This window comes from Bufo gargarizans, chromosome 1 (genome assembly GCF_014858855.1).
Source record: "Bufo gargarizans isolate SCDJY-AF-19 chromosome 1, ASM1485885v1, whole genome shotgun sequence".
NCBI classification, from domain to species: domain Eukaryota; kingdom Metazoa; phylum Chordata; class Amphibia; order Anura; family Bufonidae; genus Bufo; species Bufo gargarizans.
Genome location: NC_058080.1, coordinates 100,907,301 through 100,926,495, shown reverse-complemented (window position 1 = coordinate 100,926,495; position 19,195 = coordinate 100,907,301). Strand labels below are relative to the sequence as shown.

The following is a 19,195-nucleotide window of genomic DNA, read 5'->3' as shown; positions in this document are numbered from 1 at the left end:
GTGACGGCAAATCTGCTGGTATTTACAGGAGTAGAATCTGTCAGATGGTGAGGATTTAGTTGCGAACATAATTGTGGATATCCTGTGTTATGGATGTGAATCCACTGTGCCAACCAACAGATATTTGACTTGGGGCTAAACCTAAGGCCGTTTCCTAGAGTTTCCCTGGTTTTCACCCTTTAACCCCTATACAAAGATCTGGACTTCACTGCAGGGAATGCACCAGGCCGCTACCTTTTGGAGTAGTCTCTTTGTAGTTGATTGCTGACCCACCAAGGGGACAAGCAAAACTCAGCCCAGGCAGTGAAGGATCAATACGATAGTCAAGCACAAGTTGGGCCAGGCAGCAGAGAATCAGGAATTTGGCAGAGTTAAGTAAACAGTTGGACAAATGGAACCGCACACCTTAGCTAGATAAACCTATTGCTCAGGCGCTTTCCCACAGGGGAAGGTGCCTTAAGTACCCAGGGTTGCTAGCTATTGTCTGGTGAAAATTAGGGTGCTCGCTGGGCCTTAAAGAACGTATGCACCCTATGAACGGCTATAGAGGCCTAGCCAGCAAGCATAGACCGTGGCCTGTAGTGGAGACAGAACATGGGACTCCTGGGATAGGGCTTGCTGCTGGTGGGCAGGGAAGGGTCATCGAGTCTGGACCGCAGAAGCAGCAAGGTGAATGGTGTGGTGCCCGTGCCCGCCCAGGAAAGCCAGACCACGGTGGGCACAGGCAGACGACTTAACATCCTGCTGGTTTGCCACAGATTTCACCCTATGCATTGCAAAGGGTGACATCCATGGTAGATTTCCACAACATAGATTGACATGCTGCGGATATAAAATCTTCACTACATGTCAAGTTCTGTGCAGGTATTGTTGTGGAATAGTCATGCAGCATGTGCAAGAGATTTGTTTGAATCTCATCTACTTCCCTGCTATGGTAAACACTGTGAATTTTCCCCACACAATTTCATGTCTATGTCACCAAATTATGGGATAATCTGTTTTCTTTTATGATAGATTTATTTTCTTGTGGAGATTATTAGGGATGAGCGAATCGACTTGGGATGAAACATCCGAAGTCGATTTGCAAAAAAAATTGGTTTTAATACTGTACGGAGCAGGAGTTCCGTAAAGTATTAGAATGTATTGACTTAGATGAGCTGTTGCGTTATAACTTCATAGATTAATTTTTACTGTAAAAAAAAAAACATTTCGTGAACGCAGGTTCGGTTCCAGTTTTTTTTACTGTCCAGTATTGGACCGAAGTTTTAAGCGAATCGACTTTGGATGTTTCATCCGAAGTCAATTCGCTCATCCCTAATTCTAATGCCTCATTCAGACTACCCAATTGTCAGGCAGATTATCCGGAACCAACGTTCATAGAAATGCTCGTTCCTGATAATCTGCCCTTCTAAAGGTGCCGCAGATCACCCAGTGAATGAGCGAAACCCTTGTTGGCGCCGACACCCAAATCATCATTTCTGGGCAGCAGATTGTGTGGTCTAAACAGCACCCTGCTGGCCAGAAACCATGTAGCTGTATCAGGACAAGTGATTAGCATTTCGTGAGGGAGCCAGGATAATTAATGAATATTCATGAAGTGCATTTATAATATTAATAGTCGCTGCCGTGTAAGTTACTAGAAGAGTATAACAGTACAGAATTTTAGTTACATAAGTCATTCAAAGGGAATCTGTCACCAGGTTTATGCTTCCCTATGTGTGAGTAGCATAAAGTAGTGACAGAGACCCTGAACTGTGTCATTTACTTGTTTTTTTTTCCAGTAATTTTCATAAATTTACCATTTATCAGACACACTGCTAGAGTCCATTCTGTAATAAGTGTCCCCCATGGATTCCTCAGTATTCATTAGTGCTGCCTCCTTCCCACTCGCCACTGATTGACAGCTTTCTCATTATGCACGGTATTGGGGAGAAAGCTGTCCATCTGCCACAGTATGGAAGGGTAAGCCCAACGCCCTATAAATACTGGGACTCCTGGCTCACACAAAATTCGGTTTGTGCTGCACCTAATAAACAGTGATTTTATGAAAAGTCCTGTAAGAAAACATGTGAACGCCGCCATAAGGTTGTCTCTTACAGATGTATGCTGCCTGCAGTGACAGATACACTTTAATGTGATCTTTGTAAAGAGTGGTTTTTGTCACTGTCACATTGAACAGAGCGAGTGTCGGCAACTGATCGTTTCCACACTTCTTTTTGACGGCTTGCAGTATGTTTGGCGAAACAGACCAAGATCTTCAGGAACTCCGGGCTTCAATGGAGCAGTTACTAAGGGAGGAGTCAAATGAAGATTACTGTGGGCCAGAAGATACCGGAAGTGAAGATAAAAATAAAATGAGTGAAGAGCAAAATAATGATGTGGAGCCTGAAGTGGTGGAAGACGAGGAGAATCCGCCAAGCAGTGAAAGTGAGATCAATGAAGAATGGCACTCAGGTACATTTCCCATAATGCCGACATGTAACGTCTTACTTCTGTAGAATTATCTAGCCGCACAATGATGTTCAGAAATCATACAAAATCATCTAATAGCACTGGATGACATAAAAAAACAATGTATGTGATGTTTTATTTTTGAAAAATGAAAACCTGTATTGCTTCTCTGCAGATGATAGCAGTGAGGATTTTGAGAATGAAAATGATGACGGTGACAGCGTCTTTGGTCACCTGGAGGAAATGAGGCTGAAATTAGAGCAAGAGATTGGGTTTGAAAGGTTCATTGAGGTTTACAATAAAATAAAGGTAACATTTATGTTCGTTGAAATGAAATATAATGTGATACTGTCCTGGGAAAGTATGGATTGATGTAATAGACGTTTCAAATGACTGATGTGTTGTTAAGAAAAAGGTCGTCAAAGTTTTATTGTTCTGTGCGTTCATACCATTCTTGTCCTATGCATTTATTTGACATGACTGCTGACCACTTCCTAATTCCCTCTGGAAGACGAAGGGACAGTCCCTATTAGTGCACACAATGGCTGCAATAAATTATCAGTCAAAGGGGTTGTTCAGCTTTGCAGTTTTTTCCCATAAACTTGAATGGGGCTGATCATTAGTACCAGACATGGTCCATGAACAGATGTGGAACTGTTTCTAGGGGAGAAAAAAAGCAGATCCTATATTTTTTTTTTCTAATTCTGTACAACTCCTTTAATTCCAGTCTCGGTTAAGATACTGTTGCACAAGTCATTGTAATGTTAACTTTGCATTGAGATGCTATAATTTCTTTGCATTTTATATAAATAGTCTGCTTTATGAAAATAAAATAATGTCTTTTAGGGCTGGGCAATTAGTCAGATTAATTCGGTTAATTTGCCCTTTTAGAGCCCCACAATGTTGTTGTTTTTTTAATTTAATAACCCAGTTTTTATGTATTGCATGCGGAATCAGTGTTTAGTCCCTGCTGGCTGCGCTGATACAGAGCTCCAGATCACTGACTGTAGCTTCCTCTGTAACGACCAGAGCTCCAATCCTGGCCGTGAAACTCCTGAATAGCGACTGCGGCATCTAGGCAGTAAAGTAAGGAGCTCCCTGTCACCATTGGCCCCCTGCAGACACAATCACAGGGTGCTGATGCGCTGCCATTACAACTGAAGGCCCCTGTGCCTGCCATGGTCGGTATGTCTGTTACACTGTGTCACAACCTACTGTAACAGACTGCCTGTCACTATTAGGCTACTTTCACACTAGCGTTCGGGTGTCCGCTTGTGAACTCCGTTTGAAGGGGCTCACGAGCGGACCCGAACGCATCCGTCCAGCACCAATGCATTCTGAGTGGACGCGGATCCGCTCAGAATGCATCAGTCTGGCAGCGTTCAGCCTCCGCTCCGCTCAGCAGGTGGACACTTGAACGCTGCTTGCAGCGTTCGGGTGTCCGCCTGGCCGTGCGGAGGCGTGCGGATCTGTCCAGACTTACAATGTAAGTCAATGGGGACGGATCCGTTTGAAGATGACACAATATGGCTCAATCTTCAAACAGATCCGTCCCCCATTGACTGTACATTGAAAGTCTGGACGGATCCGTCTGAGGCTATTTTCACACCGTCTGCATTATATGAGCAGATCCGTCTGAGACGGATCCGCTCTGAACGCTAGTGTGAAAGTAGCCTAACAGTGATATATTCTAATCCATTGGTATACAAGTGTATAATAAAAGTGGTAATGCATTGGTGTTACCTAGCAGGACAAAAAAAAAAATATTCTTAAAGCAAATAAATAAGTAAATAAACTTACTGTAGATTAATAAAACTATTCCCTTAACCCCTAGAGGATCCTGCAATTTCCTGTTTTTGCATTTTTGTTTTTCACTCTCCGCTTTCCCAGAGCCATAGCGTTGTTTATTTTTATTTTTTATTATTCACATAGCCTTATGAGCGCTTGTTTTTTGTGGGACAAGTTGTACTTTCTAATGGCACCATTTAATATTTCATATGATGTAGAAAAATCCAAATGGGTGGAATTTGAAAAAAGAAATGCAATTCCACCACAGTTTCATGTTGTTGTTTTTTTTTTTTTGTTTTGTTTTGTTTTGTTTTTTTACGGCATTCCTTATGCATTAAAATTTACCTTCATTCTCCAGTTCAGTATGATTACAACAATACAACACTTGTATAGTTTTTCTTGTGTTTTAATACTGGAAAAGAAATATACATATTTTTTGATTCTTTTTTCTTTTTATTGTCATATTCTAACCTCTAACTTTATATTTCTGTCTATGAAGCTGTGTGAGGGACAATCTGTCCTTTTCAGTGATAGCATTTTGGGGTGGGTGTCACTTTTTGATTACTGTTTATTCAACTTTTGGTGAAGTGAGAAAAAAAGGATTTTCCGTTACGCCATTTGCAGTGTAGGATAAATATTCTTAGGTTTTAAAGTTTTTCTTTTTTTTTTTTTCTTTTTTTTAATTGTCTATTTTCATTTTGGGAAAGGAGGGATTTCAATTTTTATATTTATTTTTAAAAAAAAAATAAAATTTTTTTCCCCCCTATCTTTAACTCCCCCTAAATGACTATAACCAGCACTCATTACACCAGCAATCCATCACAGAACACACCATTAGCTATATTCAAATACAGTGCTGCCACCTGCAGGGCCTGTATTGTACCAGTGATAGGTACTCAGCCAGGGGAGGCTGTTTCGGGCATTGAGCATGCGGCTCCCGCATCTTCACCACTCAGATGCCGTGGTCACATTTGACCCTGGCCTCTGCTATTTGAAACAGCAGAAACCTGGCAGCTATGGCACCTGCTAGACTTTTGATCCTGTACAATCTATAAACTGACAACTTCCGCCATACATGTACGGAGAAGGTCATTAAGGGGTTCAAAAGTGGTTTTATTTTGTAAAAGTGTTAGAAAATACACATGCACACATGAACATTACCACCATGTTCACCACAACCCCTATAATAAAGATAACATTATTTAAACTGTCTCGTGAACAACATAAAAAATTATTTTGCTATCCCTCTGCAAAAAAAAAAAAATGGTAATGAGTAAGTCCCATGTACTCCACAATGCTACCAATGAAGATTACTTCTTGTCCCATTAAAAAAACAAGCACATTTAAGGCTACGTTGGTGGAAAAATGAAGTGTGCTCTTGGAAAGTGGCAACATAAAAAATATATATATATATTGTTTTTGCATGAAATGTGCTATTATTGTGCAAAAATATAAACAAAAAATTTCATATTTGGTATTGCAGTAATCGTATTGATGATAAAAAAAATAACACAATAGTAATAACACTGTGACCTATCCACAGGATAAAAAGTATTGGCAAAACCCCTTTAATAGATATGTACCCTAAAATAGTGCCGCTAAAAAAGACAATTCATCTTGCAAAAAACAAGCTCTTATATGGCTACATTGGCCAAAAAATACGTTGCGGTATAGTTAGAAAAATAAATAATAAAGAAAAATGAATTATCGTCCTTAAATTGAAAATATTTATTTATTTTTCCGCACAACCTTTGGATCATGCACACAAAATGCCGCCCGTGTGCTTTCAGCAATTTGCAGAACGGAACAGACAGCCCATTATAGAAAAATGGACAAGAATAGGACATGATCTATAGTTTTTGCGGAGCAACGTATACGGACAGTACACGGAATGCTGTCCGCATCTTTTGCGGCCCTATTGGAGTGAATGGGTCAACATCCGAGCCACAAAAAATGCGGCTCGGATGCAGAACCAAACCACATTTGTCTGAATGCGCCCTTAATGTCTTTGTAATTTTACTTGTGATTGTGTAAACCAATTGATTCTAATAAGGTATAAAATTGTATTCATTTGTGTACTTTTAGTAGAAATTGACTTATTCTTTTTAATTGTTTGTTTTCAGGCCATACACGAAGATGAAGATGAAAATATTGACACATGTTCAATAGTTATGGAAAAAATCTTAGGCAGTGAAGAGCTGTATTTATATCCCATGATACTCCGCCTAGTCATGGCTGATGGAGCCTATCAAGAAGGTTGGTTCTATTGCCTACTCCTACCACACTTATAAGTGGCTACTGTAACATAAATACTCTTACATAAAGAAAAACTTCCTGCTATCCAGAATCCCAGCATGTCAATCGGCTACATCCCCCTCCTGCTTTCTAGAACTTAAACTTTCCCCCATGTGAATCATCCTCTCCACCAAATCTTTCAACTACAGTTAACTGCTCCATGTTTTCCCCAATCTCACAGGTCCGCTGTCTTGGAATAAATTCAATTCTGCCCTTTCCGCTAAACCACACTAGTAATCAAGCGATTACCACCTCCTGTGCCTCCAACTCAAACAAAGTTCTCTCATCCACTCCTTCATCAACCCTGTGTCAGCAACAATACTAGTGAATGCCCTCATCATCTCCCAAGACTACTGCAACATCCTCCTCTGTGTCCTCCATTTAACACGCTTGCATCCATCCAATACATAGTCAACTCTGCCAATCCTATCATTGGCTTCCCATTGCCCATCTAATTTAGTTTAAAGGGGTTCTCCGGGTCCTCTGGATAGGTCATCAATATCAGATTAGCGGGGGTATGACACCCGACACCCCCGCAGATCAGCTGTATGAAGGGAAGGCGTCTGCTGCTATGTCCATGGCGAAGCAGCAGCGAGCAGGAAGAGAGATGGGAGATGGCACGTGCACACTCCGCATGCCTTCCCTTCATACAGCTGATCCGCGGGGCTGCCGGGTTTCGGACCCACACCAATCTGATATTGATGACCTATCCTGAGCAAATGACCTATCCTGGGAATCGGTCATCAGTGGCGTCTCTAGCTTTCAAATTTTGGGGGGACACACTGGGGGCCAGGACAAAAGAAGGGGGGGCAGCTATAACAACGATATATTTACGCAAGTACGCTTAGAAATTCTGCGATACTTTACCCAATACCTAAAACCGCAACCGGGAAGAAAAGTCCAGCTGTCTGTGGATGACACTTTTATAGAGAGGGGGATCTGTGGATGACACTGCTATGGGGGGGATCTGTGGATGCCACATACCGTATATAGCATCTTATGCTATATGTGTCATCCACAGATCCACCCCATGACAGTGTCATCCCCATTTCCCCCTCCATAACAGTGTCATCCACAGATCTCCCTCCCCGCCTCTCACAGGAGTGTACATGTATAACAAACCTATTTCACATGAACACTTACAGTTACTTGGCTTGGCCCTTGGGGATCTCGGACACCACTTCAACACTTGGCCGGGGGCTCGACGGAGCTGATGTTGTGTTTTATCCTAATGAGAAAGATTTCATAATAAGGATTTGGAGAAGGGGCAGAGGGATAGTAGAGCAGAGAGAGGCTGGTGTTGCTACCAGGGGGTCATACCATGGGGGAGTAATAAAACCCACCATAATGCCCCCCAGTAGAAATAATTCTCCTTATAATGTGACAGTGCAAAAAATACCCCCTTATGCCCCCAGTTGAGCTAATGTCCCCCATAATGTGCCAGTATAAAATACCCCTGTATAGTGCCCCCAGTGAATGCCTCCATAGTGCTCCTCTCCCCCCTTCCTACTAGTGCCCCCCATAATGTACCAGTATAAAATGCCCCATATATCGTGCCCCAGTAGATGCCCTCAGTGTCCCCCATAATTTGCAAGTATTTTTTTTTAATCAGATTATTTTTATTGAGATTTTCAAAGCATTTTATGAGACAAACAATCATCATGTGCCAGTATTAAGTCCCCCCCATCATCATGTGCCAGTATTAAGTCCCCCCCATCATCATCATGTGCCAGTATTAAGTCCCCCCCATCATCATCATGTGCCAGTATTAAGTCCCCCCATCATCATCATGTGCCAGTATTAAGTCCCCCCCATCATCATCATGTGCCAGTATTAAGTCCCCCCCATCATCATCATGTGCCAGTATTAAGTCCCCCCCATCATCATCATGTGCCAGTATTAAGTCCCCCATCATCATCATGTGCCAGTTTTAAGTCCCCCCCATCATCATCATGTGCCAGTATTAAGTCCCCCCATCATCATCATGTGCCAGTATTAAGTCCCCCCATCATCATCATCATGTGCCAGTATTAAGTCCCCCCCATCATCATCATGTGCCAGTATTAAGTCGTCGTCCCCCATCATCATGTGCCAGTATTAAGTCCCCCCATCATCATCATCATGTGCCAGTATTAAGTCCCCCCCATCATCATCATCATGTGCCAGTATTAAGTCGTCCCCCCCCATCATCATCATGTGCCAGTATTAAGTCCCCCCCCATCATCATCATGTGCCAGTATAAAGTCGTCGTCCCCCGATCATCATCATGTGCCAGTATAAAGTCGTCGTCCCCCGATCATCATCATGTGCCAGTATTGTAATAGAAAAAAAATAAACACTTATACTTACCTCAGTGTCAGCGATGCGATGCAGGCCTCTTCTGGCCTGTGTCCCGCGCTGTAAGGCTCAGGCGGCGTGATGACGTCATCGCGCCGCCTGCGCCGGCCTCTGATAGGCTGCCGGCCTAGTGCGCCGGCAGCCTATCAGAGGGAGGGGAAGGGACACACCTCTCCCTCCCCTGCACCGCCGCAGCACAGGTAGATTACAATGGAGATGAGCGCAATGAAAGCGCTCATCTCCCTGTGCCCGGCCGCGGCGACTCACTTGGGGGGTGGGGGGGCACAGCATGATGTAGGGGGGGCCGTGGCCCCCTCTGACCCCCCCCCTGGCGACGCCACTGTCGGCCATCAATACTAAAAGCCCGGAGAACTCCTTTTAAAATACTAATATGACTAAAATAACTAAACATACAAAGCTGTCCACAGTTTGTTATCCTTTTATATTTGTGACCGACTGCTCCTCACACGTTTGCTCCCAGGATATCTCCAATGTATCCCTCATACTTTGGAACTTAGTACCCCAGCACATCAGATTGTCCCCCACCATCGAAACTTTGAAAAGGAACCTGAAAACCCACCTCTTCAGAAAAACGTACAATAACCCTGCTGCCACTACACAGCCATATAAACCACTTCTGTCTCTCCCGCTGTCCCCTTCACCCTTCCCTTGTTGATTGTAATCCCTTGTTGGTAGGGTCCTCTCCCCTTCTGTACCAGTCTCTCACTCAGTTCACGTTTATTAAATTATTATTTTTTATTTTTTGCTTTGTATTATGTATGTAAACCCCTTTTCATAATGACTCTACTTTTCAGTAAACGGTCTTCTCCATTTATAAGGCTAGCAGAAATCATGGCTTTTTGTTCCCATTCACCTTATCAAATAAATGTGTCTGAATCTGTCAGTACTGATTAGACAGTGTCAGAATGTTGGCACACACCACCCTGCTGTTAGCACCCTAATGTCAATTTATTCATATATTTCTAGACGGAATAACAGAGGATAGATACAACACCGTTTTAAGAATTGCTATTACTCGCTCGTATCATTCGGGGACGTAGGACCGCGGGTATAGCTGCTGCCGCTAGGAGGCGACACTAGGCTAAAAATTGTTGGCTCCTTTCACCGGCTGGAGAGAACATATCAGTTTTTAGCTTGGTGTCGTAGAAGGCAGACCTCCCTGCTCTGCAGGGTCAATTCTGCTATATATATTTTTTATTTTATTCCCTTTTCAGGTTGGGGGAACAGGGCTGCCTGGCCTCCCCGTTCTCCCGGGAATCAAGGCCCGGGTGGGCTTTTCTCCCAGTCCAGCTCCCCCAAGAAGAAAAAGAGGACCAGGGCAGCCTCGCTTCCCGCCAGCCAAGGGGTCACCTGGATCCGGCCCTCCCTCCTTGTCAGCTTCCTGCCACTTTGATGCCAGCAGCTGAGGAGGTGACCCTGCTAGACCTGTCATGGGTGGGTGAACAAATAAGGAGGAAGATGGGGTGAGTAGGCTGGGGTGAGTGTTCCCCTTATTCCCCACTGCCCGCTCCCCTCCTTGCCTTCTTCCCTCCTTGGGGCCCAAAGGGGCTCCCTTGGGATTACCTGGCTCAGGGGGGTTCCAGCCGCCTGCCCCTCTAATTTAGGCCCCAGTCCCTATTTAGGCCTACCTCGGTTGGCTGCCTTCCCAGTCCCTGCGCGCCTCGGCCCCTTTTACCTTCTCCCCTGGCTGGTCTCTAGTGTGCGCCCTCTCTTGCGGGCAGCCCCCTCTCCTCCCGTGCCGCCTTTGGTTTTCGTCCGGCCGCCGCAACTAATTTAGGCCCCGGCTTCCTTTGCAGCCTACCCCAGTTTGCGGCCATCCTGGCCCCGCATGCCTCGAGCCCTTTTATTCTCCTCTGTGCGGTCTCCGGCGTATGCCTTCTCCTCTGGGCAGCCTCCGCTCCCCCCCGTTTCGGCATTCCTCTCCCTCTGCACCTTGGTCATCAGGAAGATTCACTGGGGGACTTTAGGACCTGGTTCAATCTGCAGCTTGGATACCTCCAGCTCTTAGAGCCATGTCCGAACCCATGTCTAACGCCCGCCCGCCACCAGCCCCACCCACTACGCGTGCGTAAAATGCAAGCTCAAGTTTCCTCGCGGCCAGTCGGACTCCCTGTGTACATCTTTCTCCCTCTCCTACCCTGGGTCTATCGCAGGATCAAGAGTGAGGGCATCCACACGATTCTCATTGCCCCGAATTGACCGAACCGAGCCTGGTACACCAATCTCATCCTTCTAGGAGACGCTCCGTAGCCACTTCCACTCAAGGGCAACCTTCTCTCTCAGGGACCCGTCTTCCACCAGCATTTAGAATCGCTACTTTTGACAGCGTGGCTATTGAAACAGCCATTCTGAAGCTGCGGGAATTCTCTGATGGAGTCGTTCGACCATGATTAAGGCCAGGAAGTCGACGTCGTCCAAGATGCAGTATATCACAGGACTTGGAAGTCTTTCCTGCGCTTCTGTGTGGACAGTCGCCTCCCTCCGCTCCGTTTCTCCCTTCCCACAATCCTCTCCTTTTTGCAGATGGGGCTGGATTTGGGTCTTAGTCTTAGTTCCTTAAAGGGGCAGGTGTTGGGGCTTGCAATCTTTTTCCAGCGACCTCTGGCGCAAAAGGCCCCGGTTAAGAACTTTTCCCAAGGGGTGGCTCACACTGTCCCTCTATCGCCCCCCTTTAGGCTACTTTCACACTAGCGTTCGGGCGGATCCGTTCTGAACGGATCCGCTCATAATAATGCAGACGGAGGCTCCGTTCAGAACGGATCCGTCTGCATTATTTTTAGCATAGAACAGCTAAGTGTGAAAATAGCCTAGTACGGATCCGTCCAGACTTTCAATGTAAAGTCAATGGGGGACGGATCCGCTTGAAGATTGAGCCACATTGTGGCATCTTCAAACGGATCCGTCCCCATTGACTTACATTGAAAGTCTGGACGGATCCGCACGCCTCCGCACGGCCAGGCGGACACCCGAACGCTGCAAGCAGCGTTCAGCTGTCCGCCTGTCCGTGCGGAGGCGAGCGGAGCGGAGGCTGAACGCCGCCAGACTGATGCAGTCTGAGCGGATCCGCTCCATTCAGACTGCATCAGGGCTGGACGGCTGCGTTCGGGTCCGCTCGTGAGCTCCTTCAAACGGAGCTCACGAGCGGACCAGCGAACGCTAGTGTGAAAGCAGCCTAACCCTCTTGTGATTTGAACCTTATAGAAACATAGAATGTGTCGGCAGATAAGAACCATTTGGCCCATCTAGTATGTACAATATATTGAATACTATGAATAGCCCCTGGCCCTATCTTATATGAAGGATGGCCTTATGCCTATCCCATGCATGCTTAAACTCCTTCACTGTATTTGCAGCTACCACTTCTGCAGGAAGGCTATTCCATGCATCCACTACTCTCTCAGTAAAGTAATACTTCCTGATATTACTTTTAAACCTTTGCCCCTCTAATTTAAAACTATGTCCTCTTGTAGCAGTTTTTCTTCTTTTTAAATATTCTCTCCTCTTTTACCTTGTTGATTCCCTTTAGGTATTTAAAAGTTTCTATCATATCCCCTCTGTCTCGTCTTTCTTCCAAGCTATACATGTTAAGTTCTTTTTAATCTTTCCTGGTAAATTTTATCCTGCAATCCATGTACCAGTTTAGTAGCTCTTCTCTGAACTCTCTCCAAAGTATCAATATCCTTCTGGAGATATGGTCTCCAGTACTCCTTGTGCTTGCAATCATCTCCCTTCGAGCCTCCTGACACGGTTTCTCTCCACCTTCTTTCCTGGAAAGTGACCTTTCTGGTTGAGGCAACCTCCATCAGACTCGTGTCGGAATTGGCAGCGCTCTCCTGTACGGAGCCCTTTGTTATTCTGCACCAAGATAAGGTGGCGCTTCGCCCTGTGCCTTCCTTTCTTCCGAAGGTAGTCTCCGCCTTACATGTCAACAAGGACATCGTTCTACCCTCATTTTGTCCCTTGCCTTCACATCCTAGGGAAAGGCCCTCCACCAGCTGGACGTGGTTCGTGCCCTGCGGAATTATATATCCGCTTTAGAGTCGTTTCGGCTTACCGACTCACTGTTCGTTATTCCTGAGGGTCCTCCCAAGGGTTTGGCAGCTTCCAAAGGAACGATTGCCAGGTGGATTTGGTTGGCCATTGCCGAGGCGCATCTCTCTATCATGGCTCATTTGACCAGGGCAGTGGGCGCTTCTTGGGCCCGTTTCCACCAGGCTTCAGCTTTACTTTTGTATAAAGCGGCAACCTGGTTTTCCTTGCACACGTTCACCAAGTTCTACCAGGTGCATACCTTTGCATCAGACGCTGCTCTGGGCCGCAAGGTCTTGCGGGCTGCGGTGTCTTAGACTCCCGCAGCTGTGACTTCCATGGGAGTGTGGTTTCTCCCTCCCCGTGGACTGCTTTGGGACGTCCCATGGTCCTGTGTCCCCCAATGATACGAGCGAGAAAACAAGATTTTTGTGGACTCGCCTGTAAAATCTTTCTCGCTGAGTTCATTGGGGGACACAGCTACCACGCATTGTTTTTGTTTCTAGTTTTGCCGCAGGTGACTGCAGTTGATTAACTGGTAGGGTCCTCCGTTTTTGTTTCGGACCCACTGGTTATTGTTATGTTATTTCATTTCTGATTTTCTTTTCCTCCTACTGCTTGTGAGGTGAGTCCACAAAAATCTTGTTTTTATGGAGAATTTAAGTATTTATTAATATGTCAGGAGAGCTGAAAGATCATTTATCATTAATTGGTTTGGTGCCACAGTTACAAGCAAAATGTTCAATTGAAAGTGTTTTTCAGCCCCCTAAAAAATACTGACTAACATATAAAAGCCCCCATACGAATTAGACAATCGGCCAAATATTCAGTGGGACTAGCCGACAATCTAATGTATGTGGGAGGCTGCCGACTCTACCCCTATGGATGATGTTGGGGAATAGGATCGGGACATTAAATGTCCTCTTGTTCTCCTGAGAGATGAGTCGCCACCTGAAGGGTCTGGAAGCGTCTTTCTCCTCGTTGAAAACACTTACATTCTTGGTCAAGTCTGTATGTGTATGGGGTAGTTGGGAGAGATAGCTGTAAGCCAAACTTTTGGCCGTCATCTATAGCAGCTTAAAGGGGGTGTCCAATTTTTGAAAACATTTTTCAATGGAAGGGGGGTCATGTAGCATATGAAAGAAGCCTGGACTTTTCTCAGAAATCGATTGCCACAAACAGATTTGCAGTATCTTGTCTGGTTCAAAAGTTAATAACACAGAAACTTCAAAGTTCTGTGTTCAGCACCAGGGACAACACATTGAACATGTCAAATAGCTGTGCATCACAGAGAAAGTTCTCAGTTGTTGTTGTAATTTCAATGTTGATAACTTTGAACCACAAGAGAGCTCAAATCTGACTGCAACAATCGATTTCTCAGAAAATTCTGGTCTTTGATATGCTATATGACCCCCTTGCCATTGGAAAACTGTTCCCCCTTGAACCAATACAGAGGCTTTCAAGATGGGGGATATGTTCCAGACATACAGGGAGTGCAGAATTATTAGGCAAGTTGTATTTTTGAGGATTAATTTTATTATTGAACAACAACCATGTTCTCAATGAACCCAAAAAAACTCAATAATATCAAAGCTGAATATTTTTGGAAGTAGTTTTTAGTTTTAGCTATTTTAGGGGGATATCTGTGTGTGCAGGTGACTATTACTGTGCATAATTATTAGGCAACTTAACAAAAAACAAATATATACCCATTTCAATTATTTATTTTTACCAGTGAAACCAATATAACATCTCAACATTCACAAATATACATTTCTGACATTCAAAAACAAAAACAAATCAGTGACCAATATAGCCACCTTTCTTTGCAAGGACACTCAAAAGCCTGCCATCCATGGATTCTGTCAGTGTTTTGATCTGTTCACCATCAACATTGCGTGCAGCAGCAACCACAGCCTCCCAGACACTGTTCAGAGAGGTGTACTGTTTTCCCTCCTTGTAAATCTCACATTTGATGATGGACCACAGGTTCTCAATGGGGTTCAGATCAGGTGAACAAGGAGGCCATGTCATTAGATTTTCTTCTTTTATACCCTTTCTTGCCAGCCACGCTGTGGAGTACTTGGACGCGTGTGATGGAGCATTGTCCTGCATGAAAATCATGTTTTTCTTGAAGGATGCAGACTTCTTCCTGTACCACTGCTTGAAGAAGGTGTCTTCCAGAAACTGGCAGTAGGACTGGGAGTTGAGCTTGACTCCATCCTCAACCCGAAAAGGCCCCACAAGCTCATCTTTGATGATACCAGCCCAAACCAGTACTCCACCTCCACCTTGCTGGCGTCTGAGTCGGACTGGAGCTCTCTGCCCTTTATCAATCCAGCCACGGGCCCATCCATCTGGCCCATCAAGACTCACTCTCATTTCATCAGTCCATAAAACCTTAGAAAAATCAGTCTTGAGATATTTCTTGGCCCAGTCTTGACGTTTCAGCTTGTGTGTCTTGTTCAGTGGTGGTCGTCTTTCAGCCTTTCTTACCTTGGCCATGTCTCTGAGTATTGCACACCTTGTGCTTTTGGGCACTCCAGTGATGTTGCAGCTCTGAAATATGGCCAAACTGGTGGCAAGTGGCATCTTGGCAGCTGCACGCTTGACTTTTCTCAGTTCATGGGCAGTTATTTTGCGCCTTGGTTTTTCCACACGCTTCTTGCGACCCTGTTGACTATTTTGAATGAAACGCTTGATTGTTCGATGATCACGCTTCAGAAGCTTTGCAATTTTAAGAGTGCTGCATCCCTCTGCAAGATATCTCACTATTTTTGACTTTTCTCAGCCTGTCAAGTCCTTCTTTTGACCCATTTTGCCAAAGGAAAGGAAGTTGCCTAATAATTATGCACACCTGATATAGGGTGTTGATGTCATTAGGCCACACCCCTTCTCATTACAGAGATGCACATCACCTAATATGCTTAATTGGTAGTAGGCTTTCGAGCCTATACAGCTTGGAGTAAGACAACATGCATAAAGAGGATGATGTGGTCAAAATACTCATTTGCCTAATAATTCTGCACTCCCTGTAGCTTTTGACTCACCCTGTATATGTAGTAGGTGTTTTTTAAGGTCCGAAAAGCTTTGTATGTGTTCTTCATATTTATTAAGCCACATTATAAGCTCCATTAGTTAGTTTTCTTGACTGTTTATTTATGCACTTTTATTTCCGCAGACAATGATGAAGAATAAATATCTCAGGATCCTCATCTACACCTTTTTGCTGTTGCTGTCTGCATCACGTTTAGCCATTCCGCTGCAAAGCCGGTTTCTTTTGTTTGTTTGTTTGCTTTTAACACAGATGATTTTCTGTCTGCATGCAATATGGGAATCCATATGTATTCACCCATACTGCATACACATGAGGTATGTATTTGTGTCTCTTGATGAAAGCAACAGAGCCATAATTTATTACGTATTTTTGTTGGTGTGTTCATGCTGTCCTATTAAAGCTAAGACATGAGTCTTCTGGTGTCACTGATACACGCACTAGTGTTTTATTACCAAGGCCGGGAACATGCTTTGTCTTTACCCTCAAAAGAAATCAAATTCAGTTCATTTCCACCTGCTTTTAATTGCTCTTGTTTTCTTCCATTTTTGGTATTTGTTATTTAAAACATGTTTTCTATAATTTGTTCATTTCTAAATTATTTGTCTGTTTGTGTTAAGACCTCTGGAGTTTTTATTAGGGTCTAATGAATAATAAAATGTTCTAAAGAATAGTAAAATGCATAATAAAAATAATATTTGACATTCTCTTGTTGAGTATGAACATATGTCGGTCTCAGGCCGGGCTGAGCTATTACTTTTGCATAATCGATATAGATTGCTATGATATGTGTGAAAATTAATGTTTGCCGTTTTTATAACTCACATTATATGTATGGGAATCATACTTAAAGGGGCAGTTCACTTTTAACACTTAAAGCGAACCTGTCAGGCTGAATGTGGTGTCTTTGCTGCCCTATGGAACAGGAGGAGTTGAGCAGATTGATATATAGGTTTGTAGGAAAAGATTTAGTAAAACTCATAATTTATTCAGTTAAATTCCTGCCCATTCTGGGCTTTGAAGTCAAGGAGTCGGTCCTATCAGTGATTGACAGTTATCTTTGTAGGGAAAGCTGTCAATCACTGATAGGACTGCCACCTTGACTTCAAAGCCCAAAATGAAAAGGAATTTAAGTTAATAAAATACAAGTTATACTTTGTCAATATTGTACTGATCCTACCATTAAGCTTCTATTCGAATCCACACTATTGCTTGCTTGCTGCTTTTCATCCTTGGAATGTAGCCTTCACTATAAGCACTGGGCAGTATTCTGACGGAAAAGGGTACAACTTCTACCACATTCAAGGAGTTGATCTGTCTGCCATTCACAGCCAGTTAAATTGTGAATTCAGGTCCGGACTGTAATAAAGTCAGGAACACAGTGCAGTCATTAGGTAGAGCTGGGAATGCATAAACCAAATACCCTCTTAAAGGGATTCTCCAGGAATGTATCAAAATGGCCTACAGCAACTTATCCAAAAATGTGACTAGGATGAGTTGTCTCAACTTCTATGGCTGCTTAGAGAGGGTGAGGGGTGGGACCTCAGTATACTGTGCATCAGCAAAGAGCGATGTGATCCTGCTTCCTGTTGCTGTCGGGCTGCTCAGGCTTGCATCATTAATATCTATTTTAGAGCAGAGTTCCTGCTTTACAATGGATAGTACTGAAGCAGTCCTACGTGAGATATGTTGGCAGGCCTAGCAACCTGACAGCACAGCTCACTGTGCAGCGACTTCAGCCCCCCACTGGAGTGCACTATAGCGAGGCCCCCTCCTCCTCACCACTCCAAGCAGCTGTAGAAGTGAAGGCAACCATCCTAGTCATATTGTAGGATGGGTTTCCAGGGGCCATTTTAATACACTCCCGGAGGACCCATTTAACGTCAATTTTTCTTTAAGGAGTCTCATGTATTCTATTGGTTACCATAACAATGCCTTAATTGTGTTTAACCCGAATAAAAAAAGAATAGAAAGTATATTTGTAACATTATCAAATAGATATCATATGTTATTGTATAGTATACATTTTGGAGACCAACTTATAAAGCATTTGCGTATATTATAGAAATGTATTCTACGTTGAATGCAACTACACTGATATGCAGATTATTTCTAACCTTTCAAAATAAAGATGTTTTTGTACAGTTGTCCAGTGTACTCACTCACACCTTTACTGCATGAAATGTTCTTTTTTTTTTTTTTTTTTTCAGAGTGGATATGCCACTGTACCTAAAATACACCCAGAACCGCCCCAAAAAAGGATGCACCACCTTGGTTGTATGATCTTTGACTAAGCGCCAATAAAGATCCCTTTAGACAGGACAATACAGCATAGGGGCTGTCGGTAAGGAAGCGTTCCTTACCAACAGTCACCTGTCAGTGAAGAAGACCGATATATTTGCAGCAATCGCCGCCACAATATGGGGAGGAGTGATCACTAATGTCATTGCTCATCCCTCCTACTGACTCGTTGTTTGCTGGCAGCAGAGCGTGTTTACACAGAATGATCTGCTGCTGGCAAATGATAGTTTTTGTGTCCACACAAATGATCCATTACCCTATGAATGAGCGTTTCGCTCGTTCATCATTTAATTTGTGGCACCTATACACCTCCAGATAATCGCTTTCCTATGAACGCTCGTTAGTGATTATCTGGCGAATTCCCAGCCCATTTAAAGGGCCCTTAACAGAGTTTCCTTTGTCAATTGCAGCTCAATAACATTAAAGGGAACCTGTCGCCATAAAAAGGCAACTTAAGGGACAAGGAGCATGTTATAGATCTGGAGAAGCTGAGCAAATATATATATATAGTTTTATGGTAAAAGATTCGGCATGAAGCCTCATTCATACATAAGTGTTTGGTCAGTGATTTCCATCAGTGATTGTGAGCCAAAACCAGATTGGAGCTTCCATAGACATAAGGTATAGTGGAAAGATCTACTCCTGTTCTGTGTTTAGAGCCGCACCTGGTTTTGGCCAAAAATCACAGATGGAAATCACTGACCAAAACACTGACGTGTGAATGAGGTATTAGTTGTATTATATTTGTTAAAATCCCTGCTTATTCTGGGCTTTGAAGTCAAGGAGGAGGTCCTATCGGTGATTGACAGCCTTCCCTCTATAACTGTGTATACAGAGATGGCTGTCAATCACCGATAGGACTACCTTCTTGATGTCAAAACCCAAAATCGGGTTTTACTCAATCTGCTCAGCTCCTCC

General features: G+C 43.9%; 1 protein-coding gene across 5 annotated transcripts in view; it reads left to right on the top strand.

The window, feature by feature from the left end:
* NEK1 (NIMA related kinase 1) overlaps window positions 1-18,110 on the top strand; it is a 134,575-nt gene extending 116,465 nt beyond the window's left edge. For all 5 annotated transcript variants that reach the window (XM_044297066.1, XM_044297088.1, XM_044297080.1 and 2 more), the window contains 4 exons: window positions 2,231-2,454; window positions 2,627-2,760; window positions 6,363-6,495; window positions 16,103-18,110. In XM_044297066.1, coding sequence (XP_044153001.1) covers window positions 2,231-2,454; window positions 2,627-2,760; window positions 6,363-6,495; window positions 16,103-16,119 — 508 coding nt within the window. In that variant the 3' untranslated portion in view covers window positions 16,120-18,110. The remainder of the gene's footprint in view (window positions 1-2,230; window positions 2,455-2,626; window positions 2,761-6,362; window positions 6,496-16,102) is intronic.
* Window positions 18,111-19,195: the final 1,085 nt, after the last annotated feature.